We start from the raw sequence: 19290 nt of genomic DNA, 5'->3' as shown, positions 1-19290 counted from the left end.
AGAAATCACATGTACATAAGTATTAACTGCCTTTGCCATGAAGCAGATGCATCCTATTTCCACTCATTGTCCTTGAAATGCTTCCACAGCTTAAATGGAGTCTACCTGCGGTAAATTCAGTTGATTAGACATGATTTGGAAAGACACAAACCTGTCTGCATATAAAGTCCGACAGTTGACAGTGCATGAATGAGCACAAACTAAGCATGAAGTCAAAGGAATTGTCTGTAGACCTCTAAGGACCCTGTCCCACTGGGGAGAGGATTAATTGCGCATGAAATGAGTATACAAATTGCGGGTAATTGTTGTCGTCCGCAACAAAAATGGCCAAAAATGACAAATGTCCCAGTATGAATTACGGATATATTAATAATATATAGCAAATATATGATGAACAATCACGATTATATAACGCATGTAGTGAGGAAACTGATCCGACACATTGAGATTATCACGGCAGTATTACGGGTGTATTATGAATGCATAGCGCACATGTTGCGCATGCACGGCATCTGCATTGCAGTTGTAAAAGAAGTGCACTCGGGCCGTTGGCATCATTATTCACACCAACAATACAGTCTCTGGTGCATTTGCTGGACTTGGACAAGTTGATCAGAGTGTTGTCATGCGTAGCTTAACTGTTCATGAGTTTGAGGAGCAGGAGGGGGGAAGCCACTCGGGGTGTGAGACAGTGTTTTTTTTTTTTTTTTGAGTGAGTTGTGGCTAAACAGCAACTCTTCCATTTGTTGGTTTAAATATAAGTCCTGGATTGCAGCAGCTACGTCTTTGTGGATGTACACAGCTGGACCTGCACTTTCTGCCACACTTTGGGTTTACGTGACGTGTTTGTTATGCATTCACAGATTGTCCGCAAATCAGCTGCAAAGCAGATGTAATAACAACACTTTATTCGTGGCCAATTTGTATGCATTCGCTACAACATATTTTAGTTTGTGATGTGGACATGATGGGCAGGATATATATCTGTTTTACACACTATCCCAGTCCGCCGCCAAGCCGCAAATCCCCGTCAGTTGCAGATATCAGCGGTTAACGGCAGATATACAGCACATAGAGTGAGTATGTATTGTGTATGAATTGAGTATGTACGGCGGATGTCATCCGCATTCAGATTTGAGCATGTCCGCATTTCAAAATCCTGGCTGCGGACATGCGTGCCTCTGCGGATGATCACGGGCGTGATCGGATGATGGCCAACTCATACAGGCATGTTACATGGATATTGCGGATGTTTGGCGAATATGGGCCAATTTTGTGCGCAATCCATACGCAAATCCTTCTCAACGCCAGTGGGACAGGGCCCTAAGACAGGATTGTCTCGAGGCACAAAGATATCAGCCAAGATATCAAAGGAGTGGCTTCAGGACAACTCTGTGAATATCCTTGAGTGGCCCAGTCAGACCTGAATAAGACTCAACATTTCTGGAGAGATCTGAAAATGGTAGTGCACCAAAGCTCCCTATCCAACCTGATGGAGCATAAGAAGTGCTGCAATGAAGAATTGCAAAACTGCCTAAATATAGGAGCGACATGCTTTTGGCATGATATTCATGAAGAATAGAGATATACTTTATTGATCTCACAGTGGAGAAATTATGTTTACACTCCAGTTACCTCAGACAGCAATTAGTCCACAATTATTACTTGTTTACCGTAATAATGGCACACATCAGAATTAAAGATAACACATACACATTTGACATTATGTGCACTAAGTTTGAAGAAGTCCGTTATCCGAATTGAGGCAAGTGGGTGAAGGCCACGCAGCAACCCTGAGATGCGCCGCCATCAGCTTGGGGGAAGTTTTATATATATATATATATATCATGCCCGTATATAGACCCCCCCCCCCCCCCCCCCCCGAGAATTCTGCTGATTTTTTTCTGCTGATTTTTTTCTGATCTGGATATCAACGTTATGTATTTTCTTTTCATTGATAATAAGCAACAAGCACTAACTGTTACACAGCTGTTATCACACACCCTCAACTTTCAATTTCCTCTGCCAGAGTAATCCCTTAAGTGATGAAAGGGGAAACTGCTAGATAAACTTTTCCCATGGGGGTTGAGAATATTTTCTCCCTGGTTCCTGTCCTCCTCTGATATCAAACAGATTAGTAGGCTTGTAAATACCCATGTAGACACACAATTACACTTGTCTGGTTTGTAAAAACATGTTTGTACGTATGTATAAGCTGAGAAATAAAGGGAGCTTTTCTTTCCTGTTGCAAATACTGTAAAGTTGCAAATATTTGCATGGGATTTATTATGCAAATTTTGCAAGTTAAACAAGGTTGCCAAATTAAATACCACTATTTTAATACATAACGTACATATACTCGTACGTACATATTCATAATGTAAACGCGAATATTAATACCGCTAAATACGAGGTCTGTTAGAAAACTATCCGACCTTTTTATTTTTTGCAACAGCTATATGGATTTGAATCATGTGCACTTGCATCAGCCAAGCTTGAACCTTTGTGCGCATGCGTGAGTCACGCCTGTCGGTTGTGTCATTCGCAACCGACAGGCAGGTATAAACTTTGCATTATTGTTATCTTGGTTCTTCCTGGATGGTTCTTATGGCAACTGATCCAATCCCAAGCAAGGACTATTTGTATATAAAAATTATATTTCCTAAAATGATACATTTTGGGTTTCAAATGAAATTTATGTAGCTTTTTACCCCTCGAAATCCTCAAAAAGCTTCTGCTTTGGGGGGGCTTCGCTCCCCTAAGCCCCCAACAAGGGCATTGCCCCTCGACCCCACCGGGGGCCCTGCGGCCCACTGGACCCCCAACTCAAGGATTTGAACCCCCCCTTTCACATTCCTATATACAGCCCTGTATATATATATATATATATATATATATATATATATATATATATATATATATATATATATATATATATATATACAGAGAGAAAAACAGGCAGGAGTCTACCACAGCCAGCAGGACCCAAGTTGCAAGCTGTGCTGCAGTCCAGCACATAGTAGCAGGATGTAAGATGCAAGCTGGGACAGTGTACACTGAGTGGCACAACTAAGTGTTGGGGAATCATGTAACGGAACATCCGTGCCACATATGGACTACAAATCCCCAAGTCCCGGTGGAAGATGACACCAAAGGTGGTTGAGAATGACAGGGCTACAGTCCTGTGTACAGTAAATTCACCAGTGTAAAACTAACAGTGACAGTGATAAATTAACACTACCAGTGTTAATTTAACACTGGTAATTTTACTGTGTTCAACCAGACACAGTGGTAGTTAACAAGGGAAAGAATACTGCAGTTGTGGTAAACTCCAAAGTGGTCCCAGTGGTAACAGGAGCACTAGGAGCTGTAACCCTCAAATTGGAATAATGGCTCCAGCAGATTCCAGGCACAACATCAGAGGTCTTTGTCCAGAAGAGTGCAGTCCTTGGAACAGCTAAGATACTGTGCTGAACCCTCAAACTCCCAGGCCTCTAGTTGAGGACCCAGGCTCCTTAAAGCTTGTTAAAGTCATGTCCCTGAGTGTGGCCAAAACATACCATTGAAAACCTTTCAGGTTCAAAAGTACTTGTGGGCACCTTCACAAACAGTGTTGCCACTCGCTTTGTTTGTTGTTTTGTATCATCCCAGTGTTGTGATCACACACAAGCCCCTAGAGTTCTCTTTCAGAATTGTATGTCATTTTTGCCTTTTGTATGGGGCCATTATTGTAGCAAAAGCATTTGCAAATGTATATTTTGATCTGCAAATGTGTAACCAAATTCACAAATGTGTAACCAAATTCACAAATGTGTAACCAGGTCAACATATGTGTAACCAGATCCATAAATGTTTTTAAAAAATCTGTCTGTGTGTGTAACCAAATCCACAAATATGTAACCAGATCCATATTTCTGCAGATCTGGTTATTTGTGGATCTGGTTACACATTTGCAGATCTGGTTGCACAATTGTGGATCTAGTTACACATTTGTGGATCTGATTACACACACAAGCATATATATTTTTTTACACATTTGTGTATCTGGTTTTACACACACACACACACACACACACACACACACACACACACACACACACACACACACACACACACACACACACACACAGATATATTTACACATTTGTGGATCTGGTTACATATCTGTGGATCTGGTTTAACACACACATACACACACACACACACACACACACACACACACACACACACACACACACACACACACACACACATTTGTGGATAAAAATACACATTTGCAAAAACCTTTGGTATGATAATGACCCCATACCTTTGCTCATGCATACACTTTTAGTATGAATGCTAAGCAATGATTTAGAAATGAGGCCCCTTGTCCTTTCATTTATCATGGATTTTGTATGTGAGGAGCCTCTCTTTCATGCCTGGTCAGTGAATGCATTCCACATTCTTAGAAACAATCTTCCCACATCACAGTGGAAGCAACTAGTTGCTGCTTTGAGACTTGGATTATGATCCTTTCTCAAAGCAGCAACTACACTTGTTATGGCTTCCAGCATTTTGTGGTAGTTTCACAGTTTTTGTTTTGTCGGTGCTTCTTTTGCTTTCTGCTGCTACTTTGTGTGTGCCGATTTATGTCCTTGCCAGAAAAACTCTCAGTTCTGATTTTGCCACCTCAACAACACACCAGCACTTAGCACACTTCAAGAGAATGAAAACTGACACTCCGATTGGTCAATCTTATTTTATGTTAAAATGCCCGTGATTAATTATGCAATTGAACTTAGCCTCTTTGTGCCTTATGCCCTGGTATGTACTCATATTTGCTTTATATATATATATATATATATCAAACCACAAATAGAACTGTGTCATGCTCTTTAAACATGCATCCTAGATTGTCAAGATTTGTCAGTAATAATTTGTGTGACATTACAAGAAGAAATTAGGCTGCAACATCACAAAGAGTAGATTCCTTCAACAATAATCAGATCCAGTTTCAGATTCAGATAATTATTCTGAAATCTTCTGAAATGTTATTGTAAAATTCAATCTGTAAAGTTACTGCTGTAGATGACAACAGTTACACTGTAACAACTGATGTTGCTGTTTTCCTACTGTTAACATGTGAACTCAGCATTTTTGCCTTATTTGGGCCTGTATAATATAAAGGCTGTGACTAACCTTCCATTTTAAAGAATCTCTGGAGCTAACACAACATCCCACATGGGTAAGAGAGAAAGCAACAAGACTACACACTGGGCACATGACTGATGCAAAAACAACAAAAACAGTTTTGTTTTGTTTTTGTTTTTTTTGTTTTTTTTTTTTTGGGGGGGGGGGGGTACTGAAAGGCCAAAACATGATAATTGAAAGAGATTCTATCCAGAATTTAAAAGCGGGTTCTTGAGTTGCTGCCATGACAAATACCGACAACCATTTGGCCACAGCTCAAAGCAGTCACCTCAACAACGGAGGCCGTTGGACTAAAAGGAATGAAAGTACTGTCCAGGCTCTCATATGTTTGAAAGCAGAATTCAGTTTTTTGTTCATGTCCATGTTTGACATAGGGGCTCATTAGTTACCAAGGATTCAACTCACCATATAGCCTATTATACTCCAGCATGCTTAGAACCTGCTTGTGGGGTATACTGAAATTTGAACTCACTGCTACAAAAGGATTCATCAGAGTTGTCCCCACAGTCATCAAACCCGTCACAGAAACGACTGTTGGCCACACAGCGCTGGTTGTAGCAGGGCCTGAAACCTCTTCGACAGCTCCTGTTATCTGAATCCATTAAAATGAAAAAAGATAAAAATAAATACATTAGGAATGACAGAATGCCACTGTCATGTCTATGACAAAATTCAGGAGGTGGAGCCTCTAATAAATTAAACATCAAAATGATTTTTGAAGTTTTTCTTACCACAGTATTGCATCTTTTCATCTGACTTGTCTTTGCAGTGGGCTATTCCATCACATGTTAGTTGGTAGCTAATGCACTCGCCGTTACCACACTCAAATTCAGTGTGGATGTTGCAGGAAGAGTTTTCTGCTGTAGGCAAAGAAAATTTCAAAGCATTAACCAAATCATTTAAAACAGTCAATAACAGTCATACATATAGTGTATAGTTGATAGACCTGCAGCTATATCATTTCAACGTCATCATTGCGATGTGCACATACTAGAGCTCCATGTTGTGTGACACAGCACAGCGCTGCTCTTACAGACAGAGAGTAGACTTTGATGATTCTGCGTGTGCAGCAGTCAGTGCGTGCGGGAGAGAAAAAAGCTTGAGTATTATTCTTTTTACACGAGGATCGTTCAATATTAATACCAGCGTCGGTATCGATATTATCGATATTAGGATCAATCCGTCCACCTCTAGCACATACACAATAGTCCCACTGTGCTGCTTGCAATGTCACGTAAGGCAGATGACCCAATAATAAAATCCCATCTTCAATGACTAATAAAGAGAGGTCTGTCTGACATATCACAACTTACTCTGCTTTCAGAGTTCTTGTGTGCACAGGCTGTTTTTTTCCACTAATACGTGACATGCAGAATGTCAAGCTAACCACAAGTTAGCTAATCACAAGCTAACCACTGTCTGTATTTGGCAGTATTAAATTTCTGTGAAGGTTAATCCTGGAAATGTGGCCTTGCCAGCAAGTGATTACACACAAATTACCTCAAAGGTATGATGTTTACTCTGCTTTGACTCTTAATGAAATTGCTCTGAGTTCATTTAAGTTCCCGCTGGCCAGCAGCATTTATATTTCAGACTTTTATTGTGAAATGTCAGAATGGAAGGATCGTGGGTTTCCTTTGAATTGTATTTGACTGTGAAAGAGGTTCTTCTGCCACCCACAAAACAGGAGAACAACACAAAAAGGATGCACAAAAACAAAATCAACATCAGTTTTATGGAACTAGATTGGGTATAGAAAGAATGATGTTAATGAAAATAGGCAGTTTTTTGAGTTCCTTACAGTCTTTTAACTTTGTTTTAATTGAATTTTTTTATTTTCTGTACAGATTAAAACACTTACAAAATTCATCCATCCATTCTCTGTACTCACTTACTCACTTAAGAGTCACAGGGGGCTGGAAACTAACCCAGCAATCATGGGGTGTGACATGGGGTACACTTCCAAAATCACCATAATAATTATAGAATGAGCTATTCTTTCCAACTAGAACTTTTCATCTGTTTTTTTCTATATCATGCAGCCCTAATGGTTGAAGCCACTTCTACTTTTCAGCACGGTCAGCTCCATTCTAACACCTTTTCTCCAACAATCCAATTTTTGGCAACATTTATAAATGTCATACCACCTTTATTACTCCATTAAGCTTATACTTCAGGCCCAGGAAAAAAAAAAACAAAACAAAAAAAAAACTGGCCATGTCTGACAGGGTTCTAATATTAATTTCCCATGATGCTGAAATGGTATTTTCCTTTTAACTTAAATGTGGGTTTGTATTCTCAGCTATTTGATATCAAATCCCAGAGCTTTAGTGAGGAGATAAGATCACATCCAGTCAATAAAATAAGAGTAAAAATTTGCACCCACCCTTCTTTCTCATCATTATGCAATTCTCTACAGTGAACAAAGTGAAAGAAATATAAATCCTGTCTGAGTTACCTTTCTGCTCAAATATGAAGCGGCATATGAGCTTGTGGAAGAAAGTCTGTAATGGTTTGACATAATTTTCAGGCTAGCATTCAACTTTTTGAGTTTCAACATTTATTCCCACCTTGTTTTCACAAACATCACATTTGCATTTAAACCAATGATATGTCAGTAATGGAAGTGGGAAGCAGTCTTTTCTTGTGACTTTAAGTGGGCAGCCTTGACATAGGAACACCCTACTTCTTTCATTTTTGTTTTCTGCAGTTAAAAAAAAACAAAAAAATCACCTCATACTGGCAGCATTGTAAGTACTCCACATATAGTTATTTAGTACTTATCATGACAGATTTAGAGTCACACAGTCTTCCATGCCTTCTTATTTGTGAAATGTTATGTATTCTTGCGATCACCAAAACGGTCGGTAAGACTGTAAATTGGTGTGCTGCAATGCATTATAGGAGTCTGGAGTTTTGGGGTTTTAAGTATTGTTATTATGGTTTGTGTTGGTATAGCAGTGTTGTTAGTGTTGTTGATTTGTTGTGTTTTGTAGTTCAGTTGGTTTAATCAACTCTTTGGTTGACTGTTACAACTATGTTACTGTTGCCATAAGTGTGAAGTGTAGTGTGCTTTGATGACTTCCACCATTGTCTCTCTATTGTGTGTAAAAATAAAAGTGCCTAATTGCGGTAGAGTCTGTCTCAGTCTTCGTTCTTCCACGCAACTCACCACATTCGTGTCAGAATTGGGATTACTGCCTTTGGAAGAACTGAGAAAGAAATTAATAAGCTTGAGCAAGCCATAAAGCAGAGTATGACATTTCTGCAGGAGTTGGAGTGGCAGAAGAGAGCTTACCAGAGAGGGACACGACACCCCAAGGCTATGTCGCGCTCTGTTGACGGAGAGTGTAACTCAATCAAGGATCACAGTTCACTAGCAATTGCCACTGCTACTGCAGACGGCACTGCCAAGCCCATCATAGGCTGTGGCAGTGCCGAAGTCAGCAGTCAAGTTGCCCAAATACAATGAGATGATGCCACTGATGCCATACCTCTCCCAAGTCCAGGTAGTAGTGCTGCACAATGGCTGGAGCGAAGAGGAAGTTGCCACTCATCTGGCCTTAGTATGGGAAGGAATGGCAGTCCTTGCCCTGGCAGAATGTAATGTATGGTAGACCTCCACAACCTGACCATAGCTCTGCAGAGGTGGCTTGGGCAGCAACACTCCACTGACCACAGCAGAAAGCAGTCTGGGCACCTTTGCCACTGAGATGCAGATGTATGCCCAACAATATTACCACCACTTTGATGCAGCTGCCAAAAGGAGCTAGCACTCCATGCCTTCCTACGGGGGTTTGCACCTGAGAGGTTACAACAGCATGTTGGTCCAGCTATGCCTCAGTCCCTCACCGAAGAGCTGCTTGAAGCTTAATTGGCTGAGGTGATGCTCTCTTCAGGGTCACCTGATCCAGCCCTAACTATAAGCTTTAGCAAAAAGGAAAGTTTTAAGCCTAATCTTAAAAGTAGAGAGGGTGTCTGTCTCCCTGATCTGAATTGGGAGCTGGTTCCACAGGAGAGGAGCCTGAAAGCTGAAGGCTCTGCCTCCCATTCTACTCTTACAAACCCTAGGAACTACAAGTAAGCCTGCAGTCTGAGAGCGAAGCGCTCTATTGGGGTGATATGGTACTACGAGGTCCCTAAGATAAGATGGGACCTGATTATTCAAAACCTTATAAGTAAGAAGAAGAATTTTAAATTCTATTCTAGAATTAACAGGAAGCCAATGAAGAGAGGCAAATATGGGTGAGATATGCTCTCTCCTTCTAGTCCCCGTCAGTACTCTAGCTGCAGCATTTTGAATTAACTGAAGGCTTTTTAGGGAACTTTTAGGACAACCTGATAATAATGAATTACAATAGTCCAGCCTAGAGGAAATAAATGCATGAATTAGTTTTTCAGCATCACTCTGAGACAAGACCTTTCTGATTTTAGAGATATTGCGTAAATGCAAAAAAAGCAGTCCTACATATTTGTTTAATATGCACTTAGATCTGGTTAGACACCATGTTTCTAAGATTTGTGGGGCCAAGTACAATAACTTCAGTTTTATCTGAGTTTAAAAGCAGGAAATTAGAGGTCATCCATGTCTTTATGTCTGTAAGACAATCCTGCAGTTTAGCTAATTGGTGTGTGTCCTCTGGCTTCATGGATAGATAAAGCTGGGTATCATCTGCGTAACAATGAAAATTTAAGCAATACCGTCTAATAATACTGCCTAAGGGAAGCATGTATAAAGTGAATAAAATTGGTCCTAGCACAGAACCTTGTGGAACTCCATAATTAACTTTAGTCTGTGAAGAAGATTCCCCATTTACATGAACAAATTGTAATCTATTAGACAAATATGATTCAAACCACCGCAGCGCAGTGCCTTTAATACCTATAGCATGCTCTAATCTCTGTAATAAAATTTTATGGTCAACAGTATCAAAAGCAGCACTGAGGTCTAACAGAACAAGCACAGAGATGAGTCCACTGTCCGAGGCCATAAGAAGATCATTTGTAACCTTCACTAATGCTGTTTCTGTACTATGATGAATTCTAAAACCTGACTGAAACTCTTCAAATAGACCATTCCTCTGCAGATGATCAGTTAGCTCTTTTACAACTACCCTTTCAAGAATTTTTGAGAGAAAAGGAAGGTTGGAGATTGGCCTATAATTAGCTAAGATAGCTGAGTCAAGTGATGGCTTTTTAAGTAATGGTTTAATTACTGCCACCTTAAAAGCCTGTGGTACATAGCCAACTAACAAAGATAGATTGATCATATTTAAGATCGAAGCATTAAATAATGGTAGGGCTTCCTTGAGCAGCCTGGTAGGAATGGGGTCTAATAAACATGTTGATGGTTTGGATGAAGTAACTAATGAAAATAACTCAGACAGAACAATTGGAGAGAAAGAGTCTAACCAAATACCGGCATCACTGAAAGCAGCCAAAGATAACGATACGTCTTTGGGATGGTTATGAGTAATTTTTTCTGTAATAGTTAAAATTTTGTTAGCAAAGAAAGTCATGAAGTCATTACTAGTTAAAGTTAATGGAATACTCAGCTCAATAGAGCTCTGACTCTTTGTCAGCCTGGCTACAGTGCTGAAAAGAAACCTGGGGTTGTTCTTATTTTCTTCAATTAGTGATGAGTAGAAAGATGTCCTAGCTTTACGGAGGGCTTTTTATAGAGCAACAGACTCTTTTTCCAGGCTAAGTGAAGATCTTCTAAATTAGTGAGATGCCATTTCCTCTCCAACTTACGGGTTATCTGCTTTAAGCTACGAGTTTGTGAGTTATACCACGGAGTCAGGCACTTCTGATTTAAAGCTCTCTTTTTTAGAGGAGCTACAGCATCCAAAGTTGTCTTCAATGAGGATGTAAAACTACTGACGAGATACTCTATCTCACAGAGTTTAGGTAGCTACTCTGCACTGTGTTGGTATATGGCATTAGAGAACATAAAGAAGGAATCATATCCTTAAACCTAGTTACAGCACTTTCTGAAAGACTTCTAGTGTAATGAAACTTATTCCCCACTGCTGGGTAGTCCATCAGAGTAAATGTAAATGTTATTAAGAAATTATCAGACAGAAGGGAGTTTTCAGGGAATACTGTTAAGTCTTCTATTTCCATACCATAAGTCAGAACAAGATCTAAGATATGATTAAAGTGGTTGGTGGACTCATTTACTTTTTGAGCAAAGCCAATAGAGTCTAATAATAGATTAAATGCAGTGTTGAGGCTGTCATTCTCAGCATCTGTGTGGATGTTAAAATCGCCCACTATAATTATCTTATCTGAGCTAAGCACTAAGTCAGACAAAAGGTCTGAACATTCACAGAGAATCTCACAGTAACGACCAGGTGGACGATAGATAATAACAAATAAAACTGGTTTTTGGGACTTCCAATTTGGATGGACAAGACTAAGAGTCAAGCTTTCAAATGAATTAAAGCTCTGTCTGGGTTTTTGATTAATTAATAAGCTGGAATGGAAGATTGCTGCTAATCCTCCACCCCGGCCCGTGCTACGAGCATTCTGACAGTTAGTGTGACTCGGGGGTGTTGACTCATTGAAACTAACATATTCATCCTGCTGTAACCAGGTTTCTGTAAGGCAGAATAAATCAATATGTTGATCAATTACTATATCATTTACTAACAGGGACTTAGAAGAGAGAGACCTAATGTTTAATAGACCACATTTAACTGTTTTAGTCTGTGGTGCAGTTGAAGGTGCTATATTATTTTTTCTTTTTGAATTTTTATGCTTAAATAGATTTTTGCTGGTTATTGGTAGTCTGGGAGCAGGCACCGTCTCTACGGGGATGGGGTAATGAGGAGATGGCAGGGGGAGAGAAGCTGCAGAGAGGTGTGTAAGACTACAACTCTGCTTCCTGGTCCCAACCCTGGATAGTCACGGTTTGGAGGATTTAAGAAAATTGGCCAGATTTCTAGAAATGAGAGCTGCTCCATCCAAAGTGGGATGGATGCCGTCTCTCCTAACAAGACCAGGTTTTCCCCAGAAGCTATGCAGGGTAGGTTCCATCTGGGCACGCAGGGTCCCCCAGCCCTGATCTTCTTGTAGAAAAAAATGGTGTCAATAGCATTCAGAGACCAGCTGATCAATTCCATGGTTAATCCAATATAGTTTGAAGAATTCACAGCCTGGTGAAGTAGGGACTTTGAAGGTTGGAGCAGAGATAGAGAAGAAAGGAGATGCAACCGCCCTTGCCCAAGCCCGTCCCAAGCCTTTTTGGGACTCTGGCGAGGAGTCTTAATAAGGCATATTTCATGACTTCCATCATTGCCTCTGTGTTGTTGTGTGTAAAAATAAAAGCGCCTCAGAAAAGACAAAAGCTATGGCTTGGTCTTCGTTCTTCCATGCAGCTTGACACAATATAAGGGCCCCTTCACACATAGTACAAATGTGGTGGAATTGCGCATGAAGTGCACATGAAGCAGGAATCGTATGTAATAAATGTAAAATCGTAGCTGCCTCCAACGCCTTGTACACCTGCTGCTAAAACTATATGCGCACACCAACGGCTGAAAGACTGAGTGTGAGAGCCTATCGAACCCTCTCGCATCAGGTGTCGGCCAAATTCCAGCTGACGCATACAAACATCTAACACCACTCACTTGGCACTTAGAAAATGCGTGGCCATTCGCACTATTAGCGCGTCAACAGTCAGCAGACGATCACTGTCGAGCTGGATCTGAAATTTGTCTAAGTGCCCCCATGAGTGTGGGTTTGCAAACAGACACAGTGACACATTGGTGTGTGCGCTGAACTGACAGGGGGTGTGGCCGATAAACAGGAACAGCTGTGGAGATCTGTGGTTCTGGATGTCACAGCTGGGGAACGTATGTACTGGGATGTACCGTGTTTGGACGGACATGAACTTACAACTGCCCACTGTGACACACATGTCTACTCGCTGTCCTCCCGTGGACATACATAAAAACATATATCGCTGGTGCAATCGGCTGCAGTGAATGTGTGAAAAATGCACACATTGACAGGCTACCCCAGGTGAAACAGACCATCAGATCATAACACGTAGCGGGCGATCTGACTGTCACATCACCCATGTGAGCTCATTTCCACATGACGCAGTGTCTGTCCTGTGGCGTGTCGTTCACAAGACACGCATGTCAGGCAGATGTATACATGAAAAGGCAGATGTGGACATGAAGAGTGCCCTGCTTCTCAGTCATGTCATTTCATGACTACACATCTGTGACCATGGGTCATCCACAGAAGAACAGAATGCTCATTCTTGTATGGCCCGCTTGATAAGAGGGATTCATTAAAATGCAGTGTTTTTATATGGTGTGTGGTTTCATTTTTTTTAAATACATTAATGTCCTGCTTGATATCAGACATTTTCCCACACCTTTTACAGACAGTGATGGTAGGTCAGTGGTGGCAATCAGAGTTATTGGAAAGTGCACGTTTGAATCGCATGGCTGACATTTTTTTCACAGCAGCTGCACAATGTGATTACACATGCTGCAGCTGCTAGCATTGTGTTCCCGCATGCACGAAACCGTTGCAGCGGCATCATGCGCGCCTGCCTGTCGTCTCGATGATTTTGAGGTTCACTCGTACGAGCTGTTCTGTCGTGATTCACCCTGAGCTGTACTTAGTCATACTATGTGTGAAGGGGTCATAAAGAAAATCCACTGTAGGATTTTAATACAAGTCTTGTTGTGGCTCAAAGCAGGTGAGTTCAATTGTAAACAATGACTCCTTTCAAAATAAATTCACACTGTTCTTAAAATACACTTCTACTGACAAAGTAAACGGTGAAACTTCTCCTTGTAGAAATATGAATTGCCTCAGGACTTACACACACATCTGTTGTCATCTAACAGCACTCGTTCTCCACGGCAGGAGCAGTTGACCCTCCCATAAGGGGTCAGAAGACAAAGGTCACCACAGCCTCCATTCATGGGTCGGCATGGCGACAGCTCACCTTTAAGAAAAATTGATATAGAATTAATTATCGTGAAAGAACAAGTCAAAAGAAACACCCTAGTCATCTACAGAAAGCAACTGACAATATTGCTGGTTTTGATTAAAGACTGAGAAATTTAGCAATTTTACTATAAACAGCAAAATACAAAACATAGTTTGAATATATATATATATATATATATATATATATATATCACGGCGCTGCTTTGCGCCGAGCGGCGGAAAAGTGCTGATGTCCACGTCTTTTCACAATTCCTGTGCTAGTCAGATGACATACCGGATCAAGACAGCGTCCAGATTAAAAATGAATGGCACATTTCACTGTTATAGGAGATTTTGTCATGTAAAGAGAAGCTGCTCCACCGCGTGTCACGGTGCAGCCGCTCGGCGCAAACCAACGCTGTGATGAATCCTCACGGGACATGGTCTGGCATGTCCAGTTCATGCACAATCACAATCGGATATTCACACGACTGGAAAGCAACCGGAATCCGTCTGAAATCCACCTGAAAGTTGTCCTGAGAGACCAACACTGAGGTGGTTTTGTCCCGCATAATGAACAACTCCGTGGCGCTTCCCTCTGCTTTTCTTTCCATGAAAAAAACTCCTGTAATGGTGGAATGTGCCAGAAAAAGCGCTGATGTCCACATCTTCTGCCTTTTTGTGAAAGTCAGACGAGGTCCCAGATCAACAAAGCTTTCACGTTGGAAATGATCTGGTTGTTCCAGCGGGTGTCAGCCTGTCGATGGGGGCTGGGAGTGCGCCGCGCTCTCAGCAGTTGTGGGCCGTCTTTAAAGCAGCAGTAACACCCCGTAATCTGTTTAATCCCCATAAAATCGTCCCTGAAAGCCATATTAATTTTTTGAACGGTGTCCACCTGGAGGTCTCTCAGTTTCTGGAAAAAAAATGATGCAGCAAAGCTCCAAATCATTCAGACATTTATTTGCAATAAAAAATAGATGAGAGGGGTGGACCACACCTCACTCAAAGCCTGCTCACAGGCGAATGACGCAACTGACAGGCATGAAAAAACTCCTGCATACGCACGAGGGTTCAAGCTTGTCTGACGCAATCACACGTGATTCAAATCTATATGTTTTTTTAAAAAAACATAATAAGGTCGGATACTTTTCTAACAGACCTCGTATATATATATATATATATATATATATATATATATATATATATATATATATATATATATATATATATATATATATATATACACAACCCCAATTCCAATGAAGTTGGGACATTGTGTGAAATGTAAATAAAAACAGAATACGATTTGCAAATCCTCTTCAAACTATATTCAATTGAATACACCTCAAAGACAAGACACTTATTGTTCAAACTGATAAACTTTATTGTTTTTGTGGAAATATTTGCACAAAATGGATGCCTGCAACACATTTCAAAAAAGCTGAGACAGTGGTATGTTTACAACTGTGTTACATCATGTTTCCTTCTAAGGGCCCTGTACCGCTGGGGAGAGGATCAATTGCGCATGAATTGAGTACACAAATTACGGGCGTTTGTTATCGTCCGCAACAAAAATAGCCAAAAATGACAAATGTCCCAGTATGAATCACGGATATATTAATAATATATAGCGAATATATGATGAACAATCACGGTTATATAACGCATGTAGTGAGGAAACTGATCCGACACATTGAGATTATCATGGCAGTATTACGGGTGTATTATGAATGCATTGCGCACGTGTTGCACGTGCACGTCATCTGCATTGCGGTCATAAAATAAGCTCACTCGCTCCTTTCGGCATCACTATTCACACCAACAATACAGCCTCTGGAGCATTTGCTGGACTTGGACAAGTTGATCACAGAATTAATGTTCATTTTGTCATGCGAGGGTCAACTGTTCATGAGTTTGGGGAGCGTGAAGGGGAAGCCGCTTGGGGTGTGAGACGGTGTTTTTTTTTTTGTTTTTTGAGAGTGTCACAGAAAACAGACTTCAGCATGAGTTGTGGCAGCAACTCTTCCTTTTGTTGGTGTTAAATAAAAGTCCTGGATTGCAGCAGCTATTACGTCTTTGTGGATTTACACAGCCGGACTGGCACTGACTGGCAGGTATATCACTTTCTGCCACATATAATACTTTGGGTTTACGTGACGTGTTTGTTATGCATTCACAGATTGTCCGCAAATCAGCTGCAAAGCAGATGTAATGAAAACGCTTTATTCATGGCCGATTTGTATGCATTCGCTACGGCTTATTTTATTTTGTGATGTGGACATGTTGGGCATGCAATATATCTGTTTTACACACTGTCCCGGTCCGCTGCCAAGCTGCAAATCCCCGTCAGTTGCGGATATCAGCGGTTAACGGCAGATATACAGCGCATAGAGTGAGTATGTATTGTGTATGAATTGAGTATATATGGAGTATGTACGGCTGTCATCCGCATCCAGATTTTTGAAAAGCTCAAAAATCCTGGTTGCGGACATGCATGCTTCTGCGGATGATCACGGACGTGTTCGGATGACAGCCGACTCATACAGGCATGTTACACAGATATTGCGGATGTTTGGCGAATATGGGCCAATTTTGTGCACAATCCATACGCAAATCCTCCTAAACACCAGTCAGACAGGGCCCTAACAACACTCAATAAGTGTTTTAGCGCAGCAGATAAGAGAATGTTTAGAGCGGAATCCTGCAAATGGTGATAAAAGCATCAAATTCAGCAGAAATACTCCTCAGACAATCCTCTTTTGAAAAAAAATGATTGGCCACTTGAATTTTCAGTTGGCCTTCAGGTAGAGGTCAATTGAAGAATTACACCTAAACCTATGTCACATTACTTGCCTGATCATAAAGATTCCAAAAAGGTACTGTAGTGTTCAGAATAATAGTAGTGCTATGTGACTAAAAAGATTAATCCAGGTTTTGAGTGTATTTCTTATTGTTAGATGGGAAACAAGGTACCAGTAGATTCAATAGATTCTCACAAATCCAACAAGACCAAGCATTAATGATATGCACACTCTTAAGGCTATGAAATTCGGCTATTAGTAAAAAAAAACATAGAAAAGGGGGTGTTCACAATAATAGTAGTGTGGCATTCAGTCAGTGAGTTCGTCAATTTTGTGGTACAAACAGGTGTGAATCAGGTGTCCCCTATTTAAGGATGAAGCCAGCACCAGTTGAACATGCTTTTCTCTTTGAAAGCCTGAGGAAAATGGGACATTCAAGACATTGTTCAGAAGAACAGCATAGTTTGATTAAAAAGTTAATTGGAGAGGGGAAAACTTATACGCAGGTGCAAAAAATTATAGGCTGTTCATCTACAATGATCTCCAATGCTTTAAAATGGACAAAAAAAATAAAAAAATAAAATAAAAAGAGATGCGTGGAAGAAAATGGAACACAACCATCAAAATGGATAGAAGAATAACCAGAATGGCAAAGGCTCACCCATTGATCAGCTCCAGGATGATCAAAGACAGTCTGGAGTTACCTGTAAGTGCTGTGACAGTTAGAAGACGCCTGTGTGAAGCTAATTTATTTGCAAGAATCCCCCGCAAAGTCTCTCTGTTAAATAAAAGACGTGCAGAAGAGGTTACAATTTGCCAAAGAACACATCAACTGGCCTAAAGAGAAATGGAGGAATATTTTGTGGACAGTTTGTGAGACAACCCCCAAACTCTGAATTCAAGCCACAGTTCACAGTGAAGACAGTGAAGCATGGTGGTGCAAGCATCATGATATGGGCATGTTTCTCCTACTATGGTGTTGGGCCTATATATCACATACCTTGTATCATGGATCAGTTTGGATATGTCAAAATACTTGAAGAGGTCATGTTGCCTTATGCTGAAGAGGACATGCTCTTGAAATGGGTGTTTCAACAAGACAATGACCCCAAGCACACTAGTAAACGAGCAAAATCTTGGTTCCAAACCAGCAAAATTAATGCCTCGCAGATGTGAAGAAATCATGAAAAACTGTAGTTATACAACTAAATACTAGTTTAGTGATTCACAGGATTGCTAAAAAAGCAGTTTGAACATAATAGTTTTGAGTTTGTTGCGTCATCAGCAGATGCTACTATTATTGTGAACACCCCCATTTCTACTTTTTTTACTAATAGCCCAATTTCATAGCCTTAAGAGTGTGCATATCAATCTTGTTGGATTTGTGAGAATCTACTGAATCTACTGGTACCTTGTTTCCCATGTAACAATACAAAATATACTCAAAATCTGGATTAATCTTTTTAGTCACATAGCACTACTATTATTCTGAACACTACTGTATGCTTTGGACAGTCTGTAACTGAATTCTATGGAGTTATGGGATAAAAACAGCAAGAATGGTGACAAAGGTCACTGTCGGTTTGTACAGGGGTCAAAAGTTAAAGTTGCTCCAATTTTGGTAAAAAGTGATGCAAATTACTAGTTGAGTTAACACGGTTTTAAAAAGGAATAGTTTGGACCATGTATCATCCTTACTTATCACGTTACGGGGTAACATATGTCACATGTCATAGAATCCAATAGACGTAGACCTTGTTTGACCTTTACTCAACGTTCAGTTGCAAGGAATTTAGGGATTACATCATCTACATTCAGAGAATTTGGAGAACTTTCTGCATGTAAGCTGCAAGGCCGAAAACCAACATTGCATGCCCGTGAACTTTGATCCCTCAGGCGGCACTGCTACACAATTATGTTAAAGTTGTAAGAGACCACTGAAAACATATTATGACGTTTTTGCACCTAAAAGCTATGACACATTTTTTATATTTCTGTTGATTTTAAGATATGATATATTTACCTGTTTTCATTACTTTTCAAGATCTTCAGAGAGAGGAAATGTGCCAATAACCTTTGTAGAGTTTTACACATATAACTATATAACAATGAACAAAATACTCAACTTGTCTGTAAGGTATCTGTCCACTGGAGGACAACATACAGTTTTGAAATGCATTTTAACATTTCAAAATGCCAGAATGAATTTAATAAAGAAAAGCAGTTAAATTAATTAGTTGAAATGATAGCTTAATTTGTTCTGGTTAATCAAAAGAAGTGTTATAGAAATGAAAAAAAACATATTTTTCACTATTGTACTATTTATTGTTGCAAGATC

At 40.3% G+C, this 19290-nt stretch overlaps 1 protein-coding gene across 1 annotated transcript in view; it reads right to left on the bottom strand.

Annotated features, from left to right (window-relative positions):
* The window catches only part of lrp1bb (low density lipoprotein receptor-related protein 1Bb), a 1555752-nt gene that overhangs the window by 504116 nt on the left and 1032346 nt on the right, over nucleotides 1–19290 (bottom strand). Inside the window, exons 45-47 of the mRNA XM_034186395.1 lie at nucleotides 14042–14167; nucleotides 5925–6053; nucleotides 5666–5785 (exon numbers count right to left, since the gene is read on the bottom strand). Of these exons, the coding sequence (XP_034042286.1) occupies nucleotides 5666–5785; nucleotides 5925–6053; nucleotides 14042–14167 (375 nt within the window). The remainder of the gene's footprint in view (nucleotides 1–5665; nucleotides 5786–5924; nucleotides 6054–14041; nucleotides 14168–19290) is intronic.

The sequence above is a fragment of the Thalassophryne amazonica genome, chromosome 14, assembly GCF_902500255.1.
Source record: "Thalassophryne amazonica chromosome 14, fThaAma1.1, whole genome shotgun sequence".
NCBI lineage: Eukaryota > Metazoa > Chordata > Actinopteri > Batrachoidiformes > Batrachoididae > Thalassophryne > Thalassophryne amazonica.
This window is presented reverse-complemented; position numbering and strand designations above follow the sequence as displayed.